Source organism: Salmo salar, chromosome ssa12, assembly GCF_905237065.1.
Source record: "Salmo salar chromosome ssa12, Ssal_v3.1, whole genome shotgun sequence".
NCBI classification, from domain to species: Eukaryota; Metazoa; Chordata; class Actinopteri; order Salmoniformes; family Salmonidae; genus Salmo; species Salmo salar.
Window position 1 is genome coordinate 72985922 of NC_059453.1, and position 22512 is coordinate 73008433.

At 43.0% G+C, this 22512-nt stretch overlaps 1 protein-coding gene across 4 annotated transcripts; it reads right to left on the bottom strand.

The window, feature by feature from the left end:
- Positions 1-1299: 1299 nt before the first annotated feature.
- LOC106565871 (leucine-rich repeats and immunoglobulin-like domains protein 2) lies at positions 1300-19349 on the bottom strand. 4 transcript variants are annotated; one of them, XM_045691745.1, is made up of 18 exons: positions 18653-19349; positions 17688-17762; positions 16797-16986; positions 15805-15939; positions 15419-15562; positions 14989-15132; positions 10916-11059; positions 10516-10659; positions 9644-9724; positions 9478-9549; positions 9208-9276; positions 8907-9070; positions 8473-8784; positions 8016-8297; positions 7157-7879; positions 4313-4453; positions 3851-4137; positions 1300-3515 (listed from the first exon to the last, which is right to left on the bottom strand). In XM_045691745.1, exons 3-17 carry the CDS (start codon positions 16859-16861, stop codon positions 3974-3976), a joined length of 2784 nt encoding a protein of 927 aa, XP_045547701.1. In that variant the 5' UTR covers positions 16862-16986; positions 17688-17762; positions 18653-19349; the 3' UTR covers positions 1300-3515; positions 3851-3973. The 4 variants fall into 4 exon arrangements, with proteins under 4 accessions (XP_045547701.1, XP_013988970.2, XP_045547700.1 ...); XM_014133495.2 differs by lacking the exon at positions 16797-16986; XM_045691744.1 differs by lacking the exons at positions 16797-16986; positions 18653-19349 and adding an exon at positions 18343-18440.
- Positions 19350-22512: the final 3163 nt, after the last annotated feature.

Sequence of the window (22512 nt, forward strand, 5' to 3'; positions counted from 1 at the left end):
GTCTCAATTTGAGGGAGCATGCAATTGGCATGCTGACTGCAGGAATGTCCAACAGAGCTGTTGCCAGATCATTTAAAATGTTAATTTCTCAACCATAAGATGCCTCCAATGTCACTTTTGGGAATTTGGCAGTACTTCCAACTGGCCACACAACCACAGACCACATGTAACCACGCCAGCCCAGGACCTCCACATCTGGCTGAGCCTGGCTCCCCAGTGGGTGGGCCTATGCTCTCACAGGCCCACCCATAGCTACACCCCTACCCAGTCATGTGAAACTAGGGCCTAGTCAACTTATTTCCGATCCTGTAGGTTCATGCTCTACAACATTCGCAGAGTACGACCCTGCCTCACACAGGAAGCGGCGCAGGTCCTAATCCAGGCACTTGTCATCTCCCGTCTGGATTACTGCAACTCGTTGTTGGCTGGGCTCCCTGCCTGTGCCATTAAACCCCTACTACTCATCCAGAATGCCGCAGCCCGTCTGGTGTTCAACCTTCCCAAGTTCTCTCACGTCACCCCGCTCCTCCGCTCTCTCCACTGGCTTCCAGTCGAAGCTCGCATCCGCTACAAGACCATGGTGCTTGCCTACGGAGCTGTGAGGGGAACGGCACCTCCGTACCTTCAGGCTCTGATCAGGCCCTACACCCAAACAAGGGCACTGCGTTCATCCACCTCTGGCCTGCTCGCCTCCCTACCTCTGAGGAAGCACAGTTCCCGCTCAGCCCGGTCAAAACTGTTCGCTGCTCTGGCACCCCAATGGTGGAACAAGCTCCCTCACGACGCCAGGACAGCGGAGTCAATCACCACCTTCCGGAGACACCTGAAACCCCACCTCTTTAAGGAATACCTGGGATAGGATAAAGTAATCCTTCTAACCCCCCCTTAAAAGATTTAGATGCACTATTGTAAAGTGGTTGTTCCACTGGATATTATAAGGTGAATGCACCAATTTGTAAGTCGCTCTGGATAAGAGCGTCTGCTAAATGACTTAAATGTAAATTTCAATTGACTGATTTCCTTCTATGAACTGTAACCTAGTAAAAATCACTGAAATTGTTGCATGTTGCTTTTATATTTTTGTTCAATATAAAATCCAACATTCAGTAGAGCAAACCCACAATGGACTCGGATTAGAGAACTGTTTCTACCAGATGCAAGGAGTGCGTAAAAAAAAAAAAAAAAAGTGACTAAGCTATCGGCAACAATTACTACCTTGAATTGAAATGCTTTAATTATCCAGCAGAAAATGTAATCTGTGTATTATCTCTTTTCATGCCAATATTGAATCCAGTGGCATGTGGCTAGAATGATTTATTTTGGTATACAAGGGATGACCTGGTTTATAGAACTTCAAAACCATGGACTTTTGAAAAGAAGCCACAACAAAAATCAATTGTGTACAAGAATCATGTGCAAAGTCACGTACCAGAGAGACAAAGAGCAGTTTGAGACCAACTGCAACATTGACAAAAGGAGTCCTTTTTGATCAAACTCAAAATACGAAAATGTACCAGATGCATTATCAAGCAAAGTCACACGGAATGTCTTATCAAAAAGTTACGATTTTAGCATGAATGCATTGTGTAACATAAGAAACAATCCTACACGGAAATGTATAACTGTCAACATGGTAGAGGCAGGAATAAAAGCATAGTAGTTGACATACACGTAAAAGAAACCAGCAATGAAAGTGTGCACGAGAGAGAGGAAATGCAATCATGTTTGGCTGAATCGGAAGTGCAATAATTGTGAGATTTCAAAAGGTGTAAAAGAATGACTAAAGGACGGATTCAACCAAACTTGTCAGGGCAATGTTCATGTAGTATCTTTGTTTGTATAGCCTTCACACATCTACATCTTATTCTGAAGTATCTCTGTTCCATTGCCAAAATGATTGTTATTTTATTTGAGCAAAGGAAACAGGTGTGATTTAAATGAAAGACAACCCTTATTAAACATCTTGGTTTTAGCTAGATGAAATTTGTGCCAACATTTTGGGCCAAATCCTGACTTGAGATCTACATGCTTTCCACAATGTTGTGAAAATCTACCCTCTCAAGTTAGGAATCACCCTGGAGTGACTACAAAAATTCTGACATGCACACAAAAAACAAATCTAACTTACTGCAGGTTAGGACAAAAATAATTCCAACTACCTTCTTAGGGTTTGAGGGACGTAGTTGTGAGTATACATAAACGTTTAATCAATACAATACATTCTTCACAGTCCCAAGGTTAAATCTGGCCAGTATCTAGGGTCGATGAAATTGGGGGTAAAGGCATATATTATCCATTAGGAATCTAAAATGGCATACACACTGCATAATAAAACACACCATGTATGAGGTAAGTGCCTATAAAATAACCTTTTGAGAGGAAATGATGATCAGTGCATATAAGTGATTAGAAACCATAGGGTTACCTGATGGAGGGTTACTGAGAATGCCTGTTGAAAACCATCTGAAAGATGACCATTAAAGAGAGGCCACCTGAACCATGACTGTCAAAATAATGTGCAATACTGAATATTTTCTTTGCTTCGACAGTGTGTTTTCATACAACAACAAAAAACATGAGTAACTGTCGGTACGACTGCCTCTATTTGACCCAAGGCAAAACAATCTTAGCTTAAGAGACATAGATAGATGAAAATTCTCACACATCTAGTGTCATTGTCTCTGGGTTTGCATAATAGTAGACGATTACAGTCAATACGGATGGCTAGAGGGGGGATTCATTCAGTGATCCTATAGGTATGCACCACTCACTGCTGAACAAGAAACAACTGGGGTCTCTTTGACCCCTCTAGTCCTGGATGAGAGGAAGCAATGTCCTGGACTTGTAACTTAAATCACGAAGTGTGCTCCAACAAAACTGTACCAAGAATGTGGCATCTGCAAGCAGAAAGCACAACTGGGGCATCCATCAACACTGCTGCAAATCCACCTTCCAGGCAGTACGTCGTGAGAGCACGTTCAAATTCTGACAACTCAAAAAAGGCAGCATCCAACATTTCTCTTTGACACATACATTCATAGCTTCCTCTAGAATGAGAGGGAGGAAGGGGAGGTGGAGGGAATCAGGGTGCGTAATTCACCTGTTCAGTTCTTAAGCCCTAGATATGGTCCTTTTTCAAAATCATAGGAGCAAATAGTCTCTGTGTGACTGAAATAATCTAAACATACAAGAAAGCATTTTTGGCAGAGAGTGGTCTCTTTGGAGGTAGTGGCTGAAGAAGAGGACCCAGTGAGAGAGGATGGCAGGGTGTATAGGGAAGGGGGCAGAGCTCTATGTGGGGGCCTGGATGTGCTGCTGAGACGTAGTCCTATAAGAGGCACTTCTGTGGTATTGTGTGCTCTGGGGAAGGGAGAGCTCCACCTCCACACTCCTCTCCCTCAGCAACTGAAGATGCCTAGGGAGTTGTGTGCACAGTCACTGGCTGCTGTGACAGACCTGGTTGGGGCACTGTAGGCAAGTCCTCCCCTTTGCCCCAAAACGACCTGGGGGAACATCTGCAGAGACCAAATAGACATCAAATCAAAAAAATGTAATTGTATTTGTCACATGCCAAATACAACAGGTGAAATGCTTACATTACTCAACAGAAAGGATTTGCATCCATAGAGGAGCTCATAGACTTCAACGTGTCGGTATCTGAAAGTTGACTTGTCAAAATGAGCGTCTGCGAGCTCACGGTTTAGAATTCATGTCTGTCAGTTCACAGTATGTCTGAGGTCACTGTTAAATAACAGGTCTGTGAGATCACTTTCAAAACATATCTCTGTGAGCTCACTGTTGACATGCATGCCACTAAGGTCCGTCAGGCAGTCTGTAGCTGATCTCTCACCGGTGCTGTAGTGTTGTTCTGGGGGCCAGAGGGCTTTGCTCAGCCTCTTGGTGAGGAAGACTGAGGAGTTGTGGCTGGTGAGGAGTCCTGGTTGTTGATGAGGGCTGTGTCCTCATGCTGGCCTCACTGCTCCCTATAGGGCTGCTTGGGAAGGTGGGCTATGATGCCAGAGAGACCCTTGTCCAGGGGGTCATCCTCGGCCAGGTAGGCGTAGTACTCCCGGGTCCGAGAGTACATGTTAGCGTTGTCGTAGCAGTCCGAGCAGATGACCAGCGGCCCTGCACCACCTGTTGAGGACAATCTATTTCATCAAACTCTTGCTCTATAACAAACCCCACTATCTGATGGAGACATAGACCTTTCAACAAACTGTGATGAAAAAGCCATTGTTCATCTGTGCATTCAAGAGGATACATACAAGAGATTAATAAGTTGTTTGTTGGTTCTCATAACTAAACCGACCTGTCGACACCCCAGCCAGTCCCTCGCGTGGCTGCCCAGGATGGAAGCTGCTTTGTCCCGTGAACAGAGAGCCCACGCGGCAGTGCAGCATCCCGTTGGCCTCGGTGTCCACCTCGCTGCCTGTGTCACTGTAGCACACACCTGGACAACACACAAACAGGATGGTGACTCACTCAACCTTTTCACTGGTCAGGTGCAATAGTTGACCTGGCATTTAAAATTCAGAACAAGTTAGTTGGGAACAGATCTATAAAAACAATAACTGGCATCAATCCATTTGTTTCAATTTAAGCTATAACATAAAATACTTGCTAAAAAGAAGAATGCTCAATATATGAGTCATTGAACAGTCAGACTTGTGCAGACTCTGCCACGAGGTAACATAATCAATAGATAATATATTCTGTCCATCGGTGGTTTGCTTTTGGAGTCAGGTCCAGGAATGGTTGTAACGTCATAATGTCAGAGTTCAGATGGACCTGCAAACTGTATTGTTAGGGGATCTGAAAAACCACAATCAGTCAATGGGAAATATCGTTATTCTCTTGGGTAAAGTATTGATTTTTAGGGCAATATTGCTAGAAAGAGGAATATAGGAATAGATGCATATTTAACTACATGAAGTAATGTCTGTTCGCTGCTCTGGCATCCCAATGGTGGAACAAGCTCCCTCACGACGCCAGGACAGCGGAGTCAATCACCACCTTCCGGAGACACCTGAAACCCCACCTCTTTAAGGAATACCTGGGATAGGATAAAGTAATCCTTCTAACCCCCCCTTAAAAGATTTAGATGCACTATTGTAAAGTGGTTGCTGCACTGGATATTATAAGGTGAATGCACCAATTTGTAAGTCGCTCTGGATAAGAGGGTCTGCTAAATGACTTAAATGTAAATGTAAAAATGTCCGTTAGTTTACTCCAATCAGGGTAGGGATGGTAGGGTTGGGCGAAAAAAAAAAAAAAAGTATATATATACAGTGGGGGAAAAAAGTATTTGATCCCCTGCTGATTTTGTATGTTTGCCCACTGTCTATAATTTTAATGGTAGGTTTATTTGAACAGTGAGAGACAGAATAACAACAAAAATATCCAGAAAAACGCATGTCAAAAATGTTATAAATTGATTTGCATTTTAATGAGGGAAATAAGGATTTGACCCCCTCTCTATCAGAAAGATTTCTGGCTCCCAGGTGTCTTTTATACAGGTAACGAGCTGAGATTAGGAGCACACTCTTAAAGGGAGTGCTCCTAAACGCAGCTTGTTACCTGTATAAAAGACAATCAATCAGATTCCAAACTCTCCACCATGGCCAAGATCAAAGAGCTCTCCAAGGATGTCAGGGACAAGATTGTAGACCTACATAAGGCTGGAATGGGCTACAAGACCATCGCCAAGCAGCTTGGTGAGAAGGTGACAACATTTGGTGCGATTATTCGCAAATGGAAGAAACACAAAAGAACTGTCAATATCCCTCAGCCTGGGGCTCCATGCAAGATCTCACCTCGTGGAGTTGCAATGATCATGAGAACGGTGAGGAATCAGCCCAGAACTACACGGGAGTATCTTGTCAATGATCTCAAGGTAGCTGGGACCATAGTCACCAAGAAAACAATTGGTAACACAGTACGCCGTGAAGGACTGAAATCCTGCAGCGTCCCCCTGCTCAAGAATACATATACAGGCCCGTCTGAAGTCTGCCAATGAACATTGAATGACTCAGAGGACAACTGGTGAAAGTGTTGTGGTCAGATGAGACCAAAATGGAGCTCTTTGACATCAACTCAACTCGCCGTGTTTGGAGGAGGAGGAATGCTGCCTATAACCCCAAGAACACCATCTCCACCGTCAAACACGGAGGTGGAAACATTATGCTTTGGGGGTGTTTTTCTGCTAAGGGGACAGGACAACTTCACCGCATCAAAGGGACGATGGACGGGGCCATGTACCGTCAAATCTTGGGTGAAAACCTCCTTCCCTCAGCCAGGGCATTGAAAATGGGTCGTGGATGGGTATTCCAGCATGACAATGACCCAAAACACACGGCCAAGGCAACAAAGGAGTGGCTCAAGAAGAAGCACATTAAGGTCCTGGAGTAGCCTAGCCAGTCTTCAGACCTTAATCCCATAGAAAATCTGTGGAGGGAGCTGAAGGTTCGAGTTGCCAAACATCAGCCTCGAAACCTTAATGACTTGGAGAAGATCTGCAAAGAGGAGTGGGACAAAATCACTCCTGAGGTGTGTGCAAACCTGGTGACCAACTACAAGAAACGTCTGACCTCTGATTGCCAACAAGGGTTTTGCCACCAAGTACTAAGTCATGTTTTGCAGAGGGGTCAAATACTTATTTCCCTCATTAAAATGCAAATCATTTTATAACATTTTTGACATGCGTTTTTCTGGATTTTTTTGTTGTTATTCTGTCTCTCACTGTTGAAATAAACCTACTATTAAAATTATAGACTGATCATTTCTTTGTAAGTGGGCAAACGTACAAAATCAGCAGGGGATCAAATACTTTTCCCCCCCGTGTGTGTATGTATGTATGTATGTATGTATGTATGTATGTATGTATGTATGTATGTATGTATGTATGTATGCATGCATGTATATATATATTATCATCACAAAAATAAAGTGGGAGTAGAAATGATGCAAACAATTAAATTGATAACCCAAAATCCATCTGCAATATTAAAGCTGACCTACCCCCTAAAAAAAACAAAAGAAAATCAGAAGAACAGTCAGACTGAGTACAAAAACAGATAATTACATTGTAATGTCAAAGGGCCTCAGATGAAGGAGACGGATAGTGAATCTGGGAAGTAAGTATAGTTAAAGTTACCGTCAGTTCCCTTGTGGACGTAGCCAGTTCCCTTGTGGACGTAGCCAGTTCCCTTGTGGACGTAGCCAGTTCCCTTGTGGACGTAGCCAGTTCCCTTGTGGACGTAGCCAGTTCCCTTGTGGACGTAGCCAGTTCCCTTGTGGACGTAGCCGTTGGACAGTGGTGGCATGAGCTGCTGGTGGCTCCCTGCTTCAGAGTTGGTGTATCCCTCCTGAGGCTCAGACAGCGTTCCCTGAGAGGACAGGTAGCTGGGGATGTCTACCGGCAGGTTCATCTCGTCTGAGTTGGTGATGCTGTAGTCCTCGCTCTTCCTTCGCATGTGGTAGATGACGATGACCCAGACCAGCGAGGTGCCCACCACGCAGCAGACCACCACGATCACCATGATGCCCACCGTGTTCCAGCTATCCTTGTTGTAGCCGCCCGCAGTGTCGCATTTGTTGGGCGAGGGCGATATGCTGAGGTAGATATGGCCGCGCTCCGTGCCCAGCGTGTTGGACATGATGCACGTGTACTTCCCTGTGTCTGCCGACACAGCGTCCACGATGATGAGGAGCTGGTTGGCGGCGGCAAAGAAGTGTCGCTCGGTGAGGACCAGGGGCCCGTCATCCTTGGTCCAGTTGAGGCGGGGTGCTGGGCTTCCGCCTGCGATACACTGGAGCACTGCCGTCTCCCTACGAGCTACCGTCCTGTCCTCCAGGGGACGCATGAAGGACGGAGTTTCTGGGAGGAGAGAGATTTACATTTAACATACAGTAGTTCACATTCAGTGATCATTTATCAAATTATGAACAGATGTGATTCATAAAGAAACACTAAGGTCAGTAAACTATGCCAGGCAGGTAAGAATGAAGCTCACCTAGCACAGTGAGTGTAGCGTTGGCAGACAGGCTCCCTGCAGCGTTCTGGGCTGTGCAGCTGTACACCCCCATATCCTCCGTCTTTACATTGGCAATGAAGAAGATGTCATCGTCTGGCATGACGTGCATCCTTCTCTCCCGGGCAGCAGGGAAGTCTGTGCCCCCGTCTTTCTGCCAGGCGATCTGGGGTGATGGGTGACCCTCGGCAGCACACTCCAGCCTGGCCATGGTGCCCGTGCGTATGGTCAGGTCCATCGGAGTCTTCAGAAAGGACGGCAGCTCTGAGGGAGAGGGGAAATGAAAAGAAAGTAGTTAAGAACCTGTTGAAGACAGCTTTCAATAGATGTCTTTCGAAACAACCATGCAAGCTCGAACTTCAACAGCTAAATGCCAAGGAACAAGTCAGATATTAATCAGTAAAAACTCATCAGGAGAGAAAACCAAAAGTTTCTTCACCATTGACTGTGAGCTTGGCCCTGTTGGAGTAGTTAGAGCCAAAGTGGTTCGAGACAACACACTGGTAGCGTCCTTCGTCTGTGAAGTTGACGTTGAGGAGATGCAGCACGGTGGTGTAGAACAGCTTTCCCTCCTGGTAGCGGGCGTAATTCTGCACCTCTGCGTCACACAGCACCTCCCCGTCCTTCCTCCAGGCCGTGGCCATGGGGGAGTCACTGCTGCTGGATGCCAGGCAGCTCAGAGTCACATTGGTCCCACGCAGGGCAGTGGCGGTGTCAGGGTGGTCAGTGATCCGGGGCTTTGGGAAGTCATCTGTGGGAAAGAGTGGAGAGAGAGGGCCATGATATTAAATAAATAAGTTATGGGATAATTGTCCCAGTACGTGAGATCTGGTCCAGACTAGATAAAGCAGGGTAGGTAGCTAGGTGACTGACCACAGACCAGCTCCTCCAGGCTGACAGACAGGACGTTACGGCCCAGCAGGCTGGCAGGGTGAGCACACATAGCGGAGACAGACTGCAGGAAGCGGTTGTCAGTCAACCATGGGCCCAGCCACTGCAGTTGGCAGTCACACAGCAGGCTGCTAGTGTTCAGAAAACTGAGGACAGGACAGTCATATCGCATTTTTCCATCATTCTTGAATTTGTGAATGTATTCTATACAGAAAATATTATTGTAAAATCTGCCACAAGGACTCCCAAGACGTCACCTCAGAAATTAGTACTTCTTACTCACAACACTTTTAAGTTCATGTGAGACAATGAATCAGGGTGGATGGACATGATCCCATTCTTGCTCAGGTCCCTGTTGATGAAAATAAATATGAATGAAGTGCTGCGCTAGCACCATGACACTATCAAAGTGGCATCTTATGATACTAGCACAATAAAACAGATGCACTGGGGTAATCAGAAACATCTCTCTCGGTCTTGAAGTGATAGCTGCTGAATCGTCTTAATGGGGACCAACCATCCCTCAGAGTGGCTTGGCTATAGAGGTACTTACAAGTGATCTAGTTCCTCCAGACTCTCAAAGGCTTCCTTTGTGATAGATTTAATCTTGTTCCGCTGTAGAATCCTGGGGAATAAACAGATTAAATATGCCAACAAATATTCTGCCAATATCAGTATCCATAGCAACAAAAGTAATATATTATGCAGAACACCCTTACAATGTGTTCAGCTTCTTCATTCCAACAAACACACCAATGGAATCCTCAATGGCCCAAGAGATCTCATTATTCCGTATGTCTCTGAAACGCAAACAGAAATATGTAAGAAAAAATATATATTTTCCCCAGAATAAGAAGCACAAAGATCACCCTGATCTGCATTGCTTGGTGATGACACAGTACAAGACAGATAGAAGTTCATTTCTGCTCCGGGTGTCCAAACCAATTTGATTCATTTGGCAAATGTGAAGTGGCATACTTTCCAGAGTGTCATAGCTCATTGCTCCTGCAGTTCTGATGAGGGGATTAATTGGCTGTGTTTAGGTTCATGGGTCCTTCTAAACCCACAGAGGGCTTGTGTTCACAGGACGGGTCATGGGCGCTTTTGTTTCTCCTTGCTCATGCCTGGGTGGATCTCAAAGGTCCTTAACTCTCTAATTCCCCCTGCTACGGACAGCCCAGGGATGTGTGCTGACCCAGAGCCCTGACCTCCCTCTTTATGCAGCTCAATGCCTTCTTGGAACTCAGCATGTCAATGAATGTGTTAGTGCTCCCTCCTCCACTTCCCAGAGGGATTTTGGATGAAAAGGTAGTATTTTGTTAATTGAGCCTTTCTGGTATTCTTCATGGCTCAGAGGTCTTAAAAGCTAAATTATGCGAATGAGTGGATCTATACTACATGTAAAAGACAAAGACATGATGACGAGAAGATAAATGTTCTACTTACTATACTGCAGTTTAGTGGTCTACCATACAACAGTCTAATAGAGTACCAGTACACTAGGGTACTACTAATTCAACAAAATGAAGACAGGACCAATCTGATATATTAAAAAAACAAATGTTTTTATAGAGTGGTGTGAGGTCCTTACAGTGAGCGCAGATTGGCCAGACTGCTGAAGACTCCCTCTCCCAGGTGGCTGATGGTATTCTCTCCTAGGTTCAGGTTCTCCAGAAGGCGCAGTCCAATGAACGCGGTCTCCTCCAACCGGGTGAGGTGGTTGAAGGACAGATCTCTAAAGAGGACATCCCCAGGAGACAAGCTTGGACAATGGTCTTCGGCAATCATACTGTACTAAAACATCTTGGCCCCTTAAGAATGAGCTGAAATCCATGTGTTAACATCAACATAAATTATCTGCAATACACCCTCCCCAAGTCCCAAATAGATACTGGTCTTTCAGCTTCATAAAGGGGTAACAATAAACCCTAACGCACTCCCATCTCCAACAGTGGGAGAAAAGTGGGGTTGGGGTTAGAAAGAGAACTCACAGCTCCTCCAGCTTTTGGCAGAACTCCCAGGCGTCTGGTCGGATGATGCCGATGGTGTTCTGGTTGACCCGCAGAACATGCAGCATGTGCAGGCCATACAGCCAGCCTTTGTTGACCTCTGTCAAATTGTTGTGCTCCAGCTCTCTTAGAAAACATACAATTTTTTAGTGCCCAATAGAAATTAATGGTAAATAATGTAGTGTCATTTTGGTGTCACTTTTACATTAATGTGGATACTACCATGATTACGGATAGTCTTGAATTAATCGGTAATAATGATGTGTGAGAAAGTTACAGATCACAAATATCATACCCCCAAGACATGCTAACCGCTCACCTTTACAATAACTGGCGAAGTTAGTAATTTTTTTTTGGGGGGGGGTGTGGTGTAGAAATTTGTGCATCTAACTTTCTCACTCATCATTATTTACGATTGATTCAGGACTACCCGTAATCATTGTAGCATCCACATTAATTTAGAAGTGTTTAGAAACAGATTATATTCTTATTAACAAAATGAAACAATACATTGTTTACCATTCATTTCTACTGGACATAAAATAATATGAAACACAAACAAAACAAACAGCAAATGCATCCAACAAGTTTGTAGTGTCACAAGATTTATGTAATTTATGTAATCATTACGTTCTAGGAATATGGGACCAAATATGAAACTTCAAACTACTTTAATAGACAAGTTCATTTGTTCCAATACTTGTGGTCCCTTAAATGGGAGGACTATGTATAAAAAGTGCTGTAATTTCTAAATATGGATGAAAATACCCTAATATTAAACCTGACAGTCTGCACTTTAACCTCAGTCATTGTATCAAAGTGCTGGAGTCAAAACAACAAATGTGTCACTGTCCCAATACTTTGTGCTCACTCGGGTTGGACGATGTCTGGAATGCACATCGTCCCATCGTTGTGTTGCCTAGCAACACAGTAACTGATCTGTAATGCAAACTGTCAAGCATAAACCTCTGTTCATGAGACTACATTGTGGAAATCATCTTACCAAGTGTGTATTTTCTTGTGTGCAAATAAATAAATATATATAAACCAATCAATATGGTGATAAGTGGTACCGATTGTTAACTCGAAATGACACAACGACAAGGTTCCAGTTTAACAAAGTTTACTATACCGTATGAACACACTACAAGGTAGCCATTGCACTCTCGGCTAGGACCATTAACGAACAGACTTCCTGCGCAGGCGCACTCTTGACTGAGTGATAGCCCCGTAATAACAGAAATATAGGGATACTTAAAACATGAACTTAACACCGATAACTTTGAATGGTGATTTGGAACCAAACGTTGTAGGCCTACAGTGTGATACGAGACCCCTTTCATTGGTGATTTCGGACAATTTCAACTGAAATCGAGTACGCTTGTTCACCATAGCAGACGTCGCTGGAAAGTCTGCTTGGGAGAGCTAAGCAAACAGTCACTAAGTGAGCAACAGCAGGCCAGCACAGGAGGAGATGATGACCCACTGGCATGGTGGAGGGGGAAAAAGGTTTGACTTCCACTCTTGGACAACGTTGCCCTCAAATACCTTTGCATCTGTGCAAAAAAACGTTCCGCCTTAACGTGTAATATTGTTACTCCACAATCTATTAAAGCCAGAAAAAGTGAACATGCTTGTGTTCCTTGCCAGAAACCTTTAGAAAGGTTAATATATAATGAAAAGAAATAGTCTGGATGGTTCTTCATTGCACTTTTTATTTGTTTAATTTCCAAAGCCTGTATCCACAGACGCCTCTTATTTTAAACAAATGCAGCCTAGGTTAGAATATCTGCTGTATGCCTTACACTTTTTTGGTTAATTTAGAACTTATTTTGTTTACTTTATTTATTGTCATTTGTAGCCCATCCAAATGTGGGTTACTCTTTTTATAAGCAGCATTTATTTATTGTTCCTGCTTATCGAAAGCACTGCTGTGGGAGCTTATGTAATGAGCGCCCACAGGTGATCAGCTCACTGGTCACCATAGCAACACCCACCCGTAGCACACGCTCCAGCAGGTATATTTCACTGGTCATCCCCAAAGCCAACACTTCCTTTGGCCACCTTTCCTTCCAGTTCTCTGCTGCCAATGACTGGAACAAATTGCAACAACAAAAAAATCACTGAAACCTTATATCTCCCCCTCTAACTTCAAGCATCAGCTGTCAGAGCAGCTTACCGATCACTGTACCTTTACACAGCCAATCTGTAAATAGCACACCCAACTACCTCATCCCCCATATTGTTACTTATCCACTTGCTCCTTTGCACCCCAGTATCTCTACTTGCACATCATCATCTGCACAGCTATCACTCCAGTATTATTGCTAAATTGTAATTATTTTACCTCCATGGCCTATTTATTGCCTTACCTCCCTACATTTGCACACACTTTACATAGATTTTTCTAATTGTTATTGACTGTACGTTTGTTTATGTGAAACTCTGCGTTGATGTTTTTGTCGCACTGCTTTGCTTTATCTTGGCCAGGTCGCAGTTGTACTTGTCGCAACTGGCCTACCTGGTTAAATAAAAGGTGAAAGAAATACAAATAAAATGCCCATTGCGCAATTCAAGGATTTGAATAAACACCTCAGTGCTTGAGGCGTCACTACAGACACCCTGGTTCAATTCCAGGCTGTATCACAACTGGCCGTGATTGGGAGTCCCATAGGGTGGCGCACAATTGGCCCAGCATCGTCCGGGTTTGGCTAGTGTAGGCCATCATTGTAAATAAGAATTTGTTCTTAACTGACTTGCCTAGTTAAATAAAAAAGGCTACATAAAAAAATTAAATTAAATTAAAATCCACAATAATATAAATCTGTTTAGAAGTTTAACTTGTACAAGTTACATTTACTGCACATTTTATTGAATTACATTTTTTATTTTGTGTAGGCCTATATTATTGGCTGTTTGGTTTGCAAGGATTTTCCGGCGGCACACAATTTATTTTTCCTAAAGCTTTGGTCAGGTGGAGGCCAGAAACTTCCCATTTGATTATTCTATCTTGCAATTGTTGGTTCTCTCCCTCATTATTCCCATTTCATGTTTTTATTTAGGCTATTCACAAACATTTCTGAGATAGAACTCTTTTACTGGGCTCTTAGATTCATTTGAAAGTAGATCATGAAATATATGCTTAGACCAACAACTCATATTCAAATAAAATGGGGATTGGGAGAAAAAAAAAAAGAAGGGAAATGAAGCTCATAAAACAAGCCAGACAAAGGCGTGTCTGCGGTAAAAGGCCCATGATCATCAGACATAGGCAAGGTGAGCGAGATAAATGTTCTGACATTTTGCACAGCTTTTGACACTCTCCACTCCGTCTACAATATACATACATTGTAGGCCTACTCTTGCATTATGTTAAATAGTAGGCTAAGTCTACCTACATATTTATTGAAAAAGGCTATAGCAAATAGGAATACGTAGGTCATTTGGCTGCGAGCTGCACTGTTGTGCGCTGCCCGACTACGGCGGTGCCAGTCATGTTAAAATATGTAAAAAAAAGTTCTAATATATAAAAACTATTGTCTGTCACATCACGTTGTCGTCAACAATGTCTGTCAAACATAGTTGATTTCCGATTGTATCGTAATATCAGCCAACCCTTAGAGCTCACTATCTCATCGGTGTCATTTCCAATTGGAGCAAATTAAGCATAGTGGGCAGAACAAGCAAGGAGGTGGGCATAACAAAGTACAATCTAGCGAGAAACTATTGGCGTTTGTAACACTCCTAAACAATGCAATTTTTTTTTTTTACTTTGGCAAAGGGTCAAGTCTACTAAACTTAGTGCACTCTGTTCGTGACAGATTGGAGTTTTGGGAAAGAAAACTGAATTGAGAGCAAACGTTTCAAAATGCGAAAATTTGCAGAATGTCGGCCAAGTATTATCTAGCTCCATATTCATTGGACTTCCTCTTATCACCATATTTGATGAACAGATGCTTCAGATTTATACATCCCGTGAGACATCTGGCTCCTCCTATCTGTGCAAATACTGTACTGCTCTTTCTTATAAAAGACTAAAAGGCAGAAGAACTCACAGCTCCTCCATGTTGTTGAGCCCAAAGAAAGCACCGTCCATCAGCTTTGTGATGCCATTCCGCTGCATCTTCAGTGATTTCAGTAAGGCCATCCCTTTGAAGGTCAGGCTGTCCACCATCTTGATCTTGTTGCGCTTCAATTCCCTAGGAAAGAGTCAGAATTGGACAGTTTAGAATAAGTTGTTTCAACTACTATAAAACCGTACTACATACTGAATCTGTGAAAACTAAAAATTCACAATCACGAATGAAAATATATTTAACTAAGGATAGTCCCTCATACAAAAGTATCAAACACATTCAAAAGCTTAACATATGTAGACTAAATCATGTAAGAAACCTACCATCTAGCGAGGGTCTGGTAATTAGGTTTGCACACTGCTCATCATTGCTATAGAAATGGTTTGACTGAAGCAGAACATTGACTTACAGGAACTGCAGCTGGGGAAGCCTGAAAACTTTGTATGGTAGCAGTGTTATTCTGTTCCTGTTCAGCTTCAGAACCAGCAGGGAGCTGGAGATGTTGTCAAAGCAGCCAGGTTCAAGGACACTGATCTTGTTATTGCTTAAATTCCTGGGAGATAGAGATGCAGAAACATTCAATCAGGAAGGGAGATCAGTTTACTTTTACATTACACCTGCATGTATACATTCCAAAGACTTTAAGGTCTTTATTTTGGATTAAGAAGTCACATTAATAAGCCAATAACAAGTAAAGTAGAACACACCCTTTTGGTTGTTGCTGAAACAACAATTTCCTCCCTCCTTAGAAGTTGTCTACTATAGTTGGAAAACAATGCCACAGGCAAGACTCACAAGTATTTCAGCTGCATGGGTGGGAAAGCTCCAGCCTTGATCTCTGAGATGGAGTTAGATGACAGGTCAAGTGTCTCCAAGGATATGTATGGATGCAGCTGATGCATCCACAGCTCTGAGATCCGGTTGTGGACCCTGTGCACAATGAGCAGTAATGTACATAATAATCAACATTAATCTACATAAATACACCATCAATGTGTATTTATACCCAAACCATGGCATAAAGAATGCAGGGTTGGACAGAAGTCCCCCGGCCGGTGATTCCTTTCTTCCGACACTTCCCTATTGCATAGTGCTGGGAAGTTCAGCTCTTTTTACTGACTTATCTTTTCAACTCATTCAGTCAAAATAACAAATCTTTCAACTCATTTCATTCATTTGAGTCAGTCATGCCCATAGCATGCAAACAATGAACTGACAACTCAAAAGTCGTGTCATGATTCTACAAGCCTCTCGTTCACCATAGGTGGCTTATTGCAGCTGTCATTCGTGACAGACGTAAAACGTGTGCTTTAAACAATGTACATTTGTTGATAGGCATGCAAACAAATAAGATTATTCCTTGATACATTAGAAACGAGGTCGAGACCAGTTGTGATTGTAACTGGACTAGGTTGTGAACGACTCTTGGCAGAATGCATTGCTTGACTGAGATGAGGGTGATAAGAAAAATGTCATTGGCGAACTGCAGCCCTCCAAATAATTCCTTCCAAAGTTTGTTGAGCAGTATGTTTTGGTTCTACAAAGCTGTGTCCATAACCTTCAATTAATTACATTCTTTCTTGCACCATGCGATTAATTGTCAGTTCTAAACATGCATTTTTCTTATCTATGCTCATGATCTATACTGAACAAAAATATAAATGCAACATGCAATCATTTCACAGTTCATATAAGGAAATCAGTCAATTTAAATGAATGTATTAGGCCCTAATCTATGGATTTCACATGACTGGGCAGGGGCGCAGCCATTGGTGGGCCTGGCTCACCAATCAGAACGAGCTTCTCCCCACAAAGGCGCTTTATTACAGACAGAAATACTCCTCAGTTTCATCAGCTGCCCAGGTGGCCGATCTCAGACGATCCCGTAGGTGAAGAAGCTGGATGTGGAGGTCCTGGGCTGGCGTGGTAACACGTGGTCTGCGGTTGTGAGGCCGGTTGGAAGTAGTGCCAGATTCTCTAAAACAATGTTGGAGGTGGCTTATGGTAGAGAAATGAATGTTAAATTATCTGGCAACAGCTCTAGTGGACATTCCTGCAGTTAGCATGCCAATTGCACACTCCCTCAAAATTTGAGACATCTGTGGCATTGTGTTGTTTGACAAAACTGCAGATTTTGTCCCCTGCACAAGGTGCACCTGTGTAATGATCATGCTGTCTAATCAGCTTCTTGATATGCCACACCTGTCAGATGGGTGGATTATCTTGGCAAAGGAGAAATGCTCACCAACAGGGATGTAAACAAATGTGTGCAACAAATTTTGGAGAAATAAGCTTTTGTGCGTATGAAATATAAGACCCCAGAAATGTTTCAGTTTATGAAAAAAATGGGACCAACACTTTACATGGTTCGTTTATATTTTTGTTCAGTATATCTTCCTTCGAGCATATGGCAGACAGTTGGTGGTCGAAACAAGTCTCTGGAGCTGCTGAGCCGGAGAAGCGTGTATTAATCCTGCTGTAGGACTCATTGTGGCCAGCACTCGAAGGTCAAACAAACTACTTCAAATAAGGAGTTGCTCAAAAAAACGAATCATGACTCAGTAAAAAGAGTCGTTTGTGAACTGCACATTACTACTATGGCACACATACTACGACAGGACACCTACGAATCACATCACACAACTCACAGAGAGGAGGAGAAAATTGTTTTGACTTACAATGAGAGTGTTGTGATGTTTGGGGTAACTTCTCCAAGGTATGGAACAGTTGTCAGATCATTGTGATTCATAGTGCTGAAAAAGATACCATTAGTTATTACATAGAATTCCATAGACACCTTTCAGTGGACCTTTGGCATCTTTACAAGAAAAACTAAAATGATCACATCCAGATCAGTGGCGGTAAGTGCCTGTCATTCATATTCCATTCACCCAGCTCAATGTAACATCAATAGAATTAGGCTACTTCATGACACTCAATTTCACTACACTCATGAGGTTGCTACAACCTAGCCTATGAATTAAAGTTTACAACGTAGGTGCACAGGTCGAGAGAGAAATTACTAATCCAGGACAGAGTGACACATTCAATACTGCCTATGCACACACTTGCCTGCATCTAGTTGATCTAGGGTGTAATTATTAGTCCAAACAGTTAAAGAGTTTCTATTGGACAAATTCAGGTATGTTTATCCCCGTTTCATTCTGTTTGCTTCCGTTTAAGAAACATTTTTCAACAGAATCTGCGTAATGAATACCTGAATACCCTGATCACACAAACACAGTTCACTTTCATAGCAGCCACATACAAACAGCATGATCACTTTGCTAGTTGTATAATTCATTCGACATCTACGTGCTCTCCTCCTCTCACCATTTCCTTTCGCTTGTGGACTTCAGTGCACAACACAGCTGTCTGTGACCAGGCGAAAAAACCTTTCCGAGCCAAAACGTCATACCCTAACTGCTAAACAGTCTACATCATATTAGCTAACGTCATAACCAACATAACTACTATAACTAATGTGTTAGTAAACCCGCTACAATCATGCAGTACGGTTTACAACAGCAAGCAGTTTTGCAGTTTATACCTGCGGGCTCCAGGTAGCTTGAGGAGCCACTGCAGCTTGTAAACAAAGGTGCTAGCTTGTTACCGATAAACTAGCTAATATTGGACTACTTACAGATGAGTTATCCCATGAGGTGGATCCAGGGGGGCCGCTGCCAACCTTTTCCTATTGCAATCCAGGATTTGGATTTCCTCTGACCCCCTTGGACAAGAGCATGGAGCAGGGCAGGAATCCTGTGCCCAGCAGACACTCAAACTCAACAACAAGAGGGTCGGGGGGATGGGCCAGCCTTCCGCCATTTTAAAAGTCTAATTATCAATACGTGGCTAGTTAGCTTCTGACAATTGTAAAATGTCTAACCGACAACACCAACCGATTCATATAACTTAATATTAATAAAATAAACCCCCTCTTTCACATGTGTCGCATAACATTGCGAACGTTTTTCTTCCAACTTGCCCATGGCAGCCCAGCACGGATTTTTCCTCCTTTCCCTCCGCTTCCAATCTCATCACAAATCCCAAGATAAGTGGCTAGCAGTTAGCATTCTTAAAGTAAACATGAATGTCGATGTTTCCACGGACCAAGTTCATTTGACTTCATATCAAACAGATGTGGATCGTGCAAAGTGTTCTGACTAAACATATTAATTATCTAGCTACCAAAGTATGATTATCCCGAATTATGTTTCGAAGGAACAACAATAGCGATAAAATATAGTGAATCCTGCCTCTTTAGAGCATGTTTACAGCTGTCCTATTGGTCAGTATGCATGCTTCTCAATTATTTTTCTCTTAACTGATTCGATTTTCAATAATAGATAGCTAGGTACTGGTTGAGAGAACGTCAAAAGCTCTCCTTTTATAAAAAGAGCTCATGTCATGCACACATTTATTTTTGATGTTTTACAAAAGTAGAAGTTGTAGTAGACCAGTCTGGGCGGGCTATATTATTATCCCGATAATAAGTAAAACTCAAGCGGCCTGGCCCCGGGCCACATTCAGTTGCAAAACGTTCTCGAACGTTGCAGATAGCAAACCATGAATAGAGCCGCAGTGATTCCTTATTCGCAATGTGGTTTCAGAGCATTTAGTATTATTCTGTATGTAAATTCGAGACACCAAATTGTGTGTATGTTACCTTTTGTATGGTATGTATTTCACATTGTAGTCATTTGGCAGATGCTCTTATCCAGAGTGAGTGTATACATTTGTGTCAATGTCTTATATTTTAGGATTTGCAATTGTACAATATGTTACGAATTAAAATACGGACAATATGTTAAGAATTTGTTGTGGCTAACGTTAGCTAGCTCTAAGGGTTAGGGTTAGCTAACATGCTAAGTAGTTGCAAAGTTGCTAATTAGCATGAGATTTGAACATGCAACCTTTGGGTTACTAGACAGGTAATATAGACCCACCTACATACCTTTCATGTTTGCCTTAATAAGTAACCTATCTTATATAACCATACCAAACTAATTTGAGTGTCCTGGATTTACGTTTGCTATGTTATGACTAGTCTATGAGACCAGTGTTATTCTACATCTCAGAGAGGGATGTTTGTGTAAAGGACATCACGCTGCTTTGCTTTGCTTATCTTAGCAAGTAACACTTCCACTGATATTTTCAACCTGTCCCTGACCGAGTCTGTAATACCAACATTTTTTCAAGCAGACCACCATAGTCCCTGTGCCCAGGAACACTAAGGTAACCTGCCTAAATGACTACTGACCTGTAGCACTCACATCTGTAGCCATGAAATGCTTTGAAAGGCTGGTCATGGCTCACATTAATACCATTATCCCAGAAACCCTAGACCCACTCCAATTTGCATACCGCCCCGACAGATCCACAGATGATGCAATTTATTTTGCACTCCACACTGCACTTTCCCACCTGGACAAAAGGAACACCTACGTGAGAATGCTATTCATTGACTACAGCTCAGTGTTCAACACCATAGTGCCCTCAAAGCTCATCACTAAGCTAAGGACCCTGGGACTAAACACCTCCCTCTGCAACTGGATCCTGGACTTTCTGACAGGCCGCTCCCAGGTGGTATGGGTAGGTAACAACACATCTGCCATGCTGATCCTCAACACAGGGGCCCCTCAGGGATTGTGCTCAGTCCCTTCCTGTACTCCCTGTTCCCCCATGACTGCATGGCCAAGCAAGACTCCAACAGTATCATTAAGTTTGTCGATGACACAACATCACTGACAACCTCTCCCTCAACGTGATCAAGACAAAGGAGATGATTGTGGACTACAGAAAAAAGAGGACCGAGCACACTCCCATTCTCATCGATGGGGCTGTAGTGGAGCAGGTTGAGAGCTTCAAGTTCATTAGTGTCCAAGTCACCAACAAACTATCATGGTCCAAACACACCAAGACAGGGGGCACGACAAAACCTATTCCCCCTCAGCAGACTGAAAATATTTGGAAAGGTTCTACAGCTGCACCATCGAAAGCATCCTGCCTTTATTGCGTCACCGCCTGGTATGGCAACTGCTCGGCCTCCGACCGTAAGGCACTACAGAGGGTAGTGTGTACGGCCCAGTAGATCACTGGGGCCAAGCTTCCTGCCATCCAGGACCTCTATACCAGGCAATGTCAGAGGAAGGCCCATAAAATTGCAAAGGACTCCAGCCACCCTAATCATAGACTGTTCTCTCTGCTACCGCACAGCAAGCGGTACTGGAGCACCAAGTCTAGGTCAAAAAGGCTTCTTAACAGCTTCTACCCCCAAGACATAAGACTCTTGAACAGTTAATCAAATGGCTACCTGGACTATTTCCGTTGTCCCCACCCAACCCCCCATTTTTACACTGCTGCTACTCTCTGTTTATTATCCATGCATAGTCACTTTCCATTACCTACATGTACATATTACCTCAATTACCTCGACTAACCGGTGCCCCCACACATTGACTCTGTACCGTAACCCCCTGTATATAGCCTCGCTACTGTTATTTTTGCTCCTTAATTATTTGTTATATATATATATATATATATATATATGTATTTTCTTAACTACATTGTTGGTTAAGGGCTTGTAAGTAAGCATTTCACTGTAAGGTCTACACCTGTGGTATTCGGCTCATGTGACAAATCAAATTTGATTTATACAGGAAGCCCTTAAATTGCTGAATTAAGTTAATCAACGATCAATGATGAGAGTATATGATCAATGAATCTCAAATCAATGATGAGAGTATAGTCAGATTAACTGATACCTGATTTGGGAGGACGGGCTCGTGGTAATGGCTGAAGCGGACTCAGTGGAATGGTATCAAATTCATCAGTGGAATGGTATCAAACACATGGTTTGAACAGTTTGAACATGCATGTAACATTGGTGTGGGTTAATAACCTCTACTGGATCGGTGTCCCGTCAACGGGACAGTTGTTTCTGAATATGCTATAACAACGTTTTAAACAACAACCAATTTTCAGGTACATATACATGTCTTATATGGGCAGTTTTTACCCCCCTCATCAATCAATACACAATATCCCATCATGACAAAGCAAAAACTGTTTCAACATTTTTGCTAATTTATTAAACATAAAAAATGGAAATATCAAATTTACATAAGTATTCAGACCCTTTACTCAGTACTTTGTTGAAGAACCTTTAGCAGCGATTACAGCCTCTAGTCTTCTTGGGTATGATGCAACAAGCTTGGCACACCTGTATTTGGGGAGTTTCTCCCATTCTTCTCTGCAGATCCTCTCAAGCTCTGTGAGGTTGGATGGGGAGCATTGCTGCACAGCTATTTTCAGGTCTCTCCAGAGATGTTAGATCGAGTTCAAGTCCGGGATCTGGTTGGGCCACTCAAGGACATTCAGAGACTTGCCCTGAAGCCACTCCTGCGTTGTCTTGACTGTGTGCTTAGGGTTGTTGTCCTGTTGGAAGGTGAACATTCGCCCCAGTCGGAGGTCCTGAGCTCTCTGGAGCAGGTTTTCATC

Bases quoted from the DNA above. Each gene is read 5' to 3' on its own strand.
- LOC106565871 (XM_014133495.2), bottom strand. From the start codon at position 18,837: ATGGCGGAAGGCTGGCCCATCCCCCCGACCCTCTTGTTGTTGAGTTTG. The intron at 8,298-8,472 runs GTGAAGAAACTT...CCTCTCCCTCAG, and splicing joins GGCCAAGCTCACAGTCAATG to AGCTGCCGTCCTTTCTGAAG. The intron at 7,880-8,015 runs GTGAGCTTCATT...CTCTCCTCCCAG, and splicing joins CGCTACACTCACTGTGCTAG to AAACTCCGTCCTTCATGCGT.